The 3,530-nt window shown below is 41.6% G+C and overlaps 1 protein-coding gene across 1 annotated transcript; it reads right to left on the bottom strand.

The window, feature by feature from the left end:
• Positions 1-475: 475 nt before the first annotated feature.
• LOC106813582 (RANBP2-like and GRIP domain-containing protein 1) lies at positions 476-3,264 on the bottom strand. Its single transcript, XM_014817759.1, has 6 exons — positions 3,190-3,264; positions 2,675-2,819; positions 1,646-1,735; positions 1,245-1,383; positions 926-1,066; positions 476-710 (listed from the first exon to the last, which is right to left on the bottom strand). The coding sequence occupies exons 1-6, from the start codon at positions 3,262-3,264 to the stop codon at positions 476-478; spliced, it is 825 nt and encodes a 274-aa protein (XP_014673245.1).
• Positions 3,265-3,530: the final 266 nt, after the last annotated feature.

Genomic DNA, 3,530 nt, shown 5'->3' with positions numbered 1-3,530 from the left:
GGCTTTTCCTACCATGATGCTATACACCGACTATCACAAGCCTAGGTCGAGCCGTTTAGATTAAGGAGGGAATGTTCCCCCTTCTTTTACACCTCTTGACCTTTGACCTTTGACCCCCAGCTTCGACATCCCAACTCGTTTTCGGATTACCCCCCCACGCCCCTAATATCGTGACCGTACGTCGAGCGGTTAAGATTTCTGCCCAACTGTTGACGAACGCACGGACAGACGGACGGACGGACGGACGGACGCACGCACGGACAATCATGCGATTCTACAAGCTGCATCTTACCATGTCAGATGAGCTAAAAACCAACAAAGTCCAATTAAACTCTGTCTCAATGACAAAACGGTCAATAGGAACTTTCATCCATGTACCCTATGACAGTCAGCAGTGGTCCAATAAACATGCAGAATTAGTGAAAACAACTGTGGACAGGACCTTTTAATGTTAAATACTACTGTCATAATGATATTACTGATTTAGTTTTTCCAGAATGTTCAGAGCTGCCTTCCAGTAGTGGACAGCCCTAGCAGCCAATTGTGTTCTCTGACTCTCTGGTGTGGATGGGTTTATCTTTGCACTGGCCTGGTGTTGGAAGGTCCTGGCAAGTTGGACGACCAGCTGTGCAGACAGGCCATGAATACCAGTGGCACGTACCACCTCAAGGCCCCTCTGAAGGGTGACCCTCAGACTGGCAAGATCCTCGCTGTTAATGCATACATAAATACATGATGAAGGAGACAGGCAATAATGGGACGTGTTACTTTATGTCAGTTGGCAATTCAAGGCAGCACTTCATATCAAGGATAGAAGGTGAAGTTTGCAACAGGAAAACTGTTTGCCTTAAGAAAGTTTGCAGAGATCAGTCACTTTATCAAAAACAGGTTAACTACAAAAAGTATGTTTGAAACAAAACAATACCCAGCAGCATTGTTGACAAGTTTGTATGCTGCTTTCCACCAATCGGCCTGCTGTGGGGAGCAGAGACTTTCAGAAACTATTGCTGGAAGGAGAAATGGTCTGTCCAAATCTTCACCAATCGTACGTTTCTGTTCTTCTAATCTGGTAGAAGAAAAATGCAAGAGTAACCACAGACATCAATAAAATCCTCAATCACACAATTAATCATCAATTATTAGATAACCTACATTATTAACGAAATAAATAAAAACATAATATTCTTCCCAAAGACATCCATTATTGTCAATAGTTTTTCCCGAGAATATGACACCCAGCTTACCTTCCCAAGGTGGTGTACACAGTGGCGTACAGGAAAGCAATGGTGTCCAGCTTGCACAGGCTTTCTGGACGTACGACCTTGAGATTAGTCGTTGAATACAGGAGTTCGTCAAACATTGTGAAACCATCTGAATGAAACACTGTAACATGTAATGACCAAAATGTGTTGGTGATTTCCAAAGCGATATTGATAACAGAATGCATCACAAAGTTTGTACGATTATGATCCGTTTCCAAAGTATTTGGAAAATCAAAAAGCTGCAGTCACTCCAACATACCAAGAAAACATGCAATATGTTAACAGTCATCGGTTCCGCATGTTATTGATTTTTGAGTTATATAATTCTTGTTTATTGATTATTGAGTTTAATGAAGTAAGATTAAGGAAATTAAAACACTTACAATCTGGTTGAGCATCAGACCGCTGTGTATATCTGTGTAACGCCAACCATGTGAGGTGGTGAAGACTATCTTGTTTTTCCTTACTGGTCTCTGTAGATAAGTGTTAATAAATAAACAACAATTGTTACAATCTGATAATGGTCTACTTAGCTCAAAAGAGATGCTTGCTGAGTGGTCAATGTAGTTTAAGATGTAGGGCACATGGATAAGCCATACAACCCACACCAGTGCTGCGTATTCTGTGGTCTACTTAGCTCAAAAGAGATATGCTTGCTGAGTGGTCAATGTAGTTTAAGGTGTAGGGCACATGGATTAGCCATACAACCCACACCAGTGCTGCGTATTCTGTAGGAATACGCATTGATGTCGTCAACAGGCAAGCAGTGATGGTCAAAGGCGTCGTGTACAATACGATATTTTTGTTGTATAACCTGCATAATCGACCAAAACCAGGACTGCCCGAAGCCGGTCAATGGTCGGATCAGACTTCTCCAGCCCCGGGTCTCTTTCGTCACCTCCCTTTATAAGGGAATTCTCCCCTTGACCCGGGCATGGGCTCCCCTTCGCTCTCGCCCAGTAGGAGGCGCAGCACCCCAATTAACCAGCGACCTTCGGCTTATCTTCAGCATGTTGATGATGCACACCCCTTGGTCCTCGTCCTTTCTGATCGCCCGCTTTCCTGATTTATTACGTTTTTATGATTGCTAATGACTACCTATGGCTGTCACCTCCATTAGAAACCGCAAATGGGAGATCTATACCATGCAAAACAACAGCCCTCAAGAACTCAAGGCCACCATCACTCGCATGACATTCCTCCTTATCACCTCATTGCCGCTTTCCATTTCCATAACAACCCACATCGCCATGCCATACAATTACGCAATATTCGCGGTAAAAAATGTATCCCTCCGATGTTAAACGTTTATTTTCTATCAAGAATGTGTGATAACATGATGAGATCAAGGAAGACTGCGGCATTTCTTCACAATCAACATGAATCGCTATGATTGAGTTTTTTTCCCTTACCTCTGTCATACTCTGCTAAATCCTGCTTAACAGGCCACTCCACATCAAAATCAATCAATTCCTGGCTGGTTCCCAAGTATGAAGTAGCTTTTTTCTTCCTATGATCCCTATGAACAAACACAGAGTGGAATATCCTGTCCCTGCCCTGTGAGTAACAATAATACACAAATTAAACAGGTAGCCATATACAACCCTACACTGTGACCAAGGTAGTAAGGAAAATGTGAATCAGAAAAGCAAACTGTCACTATTGAAATGGCAGAAAATTGTAAGCGCAAACATTATTTGCTTAAGACATCAGTCACGGCACAACATGGCTTCTCGTGATATACACAAGCAATCACGAACGCACACACACACGTATATATGGAGAGATATTGAATATAAAGTGAGATGAAATTAACTGATGTATATTTATTTCAAAGAACTAAATTTTTGACAATCCAGTTTTGACTGTCATTCACAATTTATAAATGTGCACTGCAGGTTACGTGATACTAGCAATCGCCTATTACCTGTTCAGTGCGCAACAGTTGCGTGATCTTCTGTGTTGGTTTTTTGTCATGTCCAGCGGAATACTGCTCAGCCATGTGACCTATACAAAAAAAAAAACTTGATTTCACGTATAAAGGAATAGCCTGATGAAAAGAAACAAGTCATATCTATTGCAAACAGATGGCAAACGCGGTCTTTTACCATGATACAATCGTAATATTATACTATATAATATGGAATATTTTCAGGTATGATGTACTGCACGGAAATGTCTTGCCTTGTATTTGTAACAACCAGTTGACACCAAATTTTACGTAACGTTAAAAAGAGCATGAGCTGCTCTTCACTTTGAGATGCATTC

Source organism: Priapulus caudatus, unplaced genomic scaffold, assembly GCF_000485595.1.
Source record: "Priapulus caudatus unplaced genomic scaffold, Priapulus_caudatus-5.0.1 Scaffold794, whole genome shotgun sequence".
In the NCBI taxonomy this organism is placed as follows: Eukaryota; Metazoa; Priapulida; class Priapulimorpha; order Priapulimorphida; family Priapulidae; genus Priapulus; species Priapulus caudatus.
This window is presented reverse-complemented; position numbering and strand designations above follow the sequence as displayed.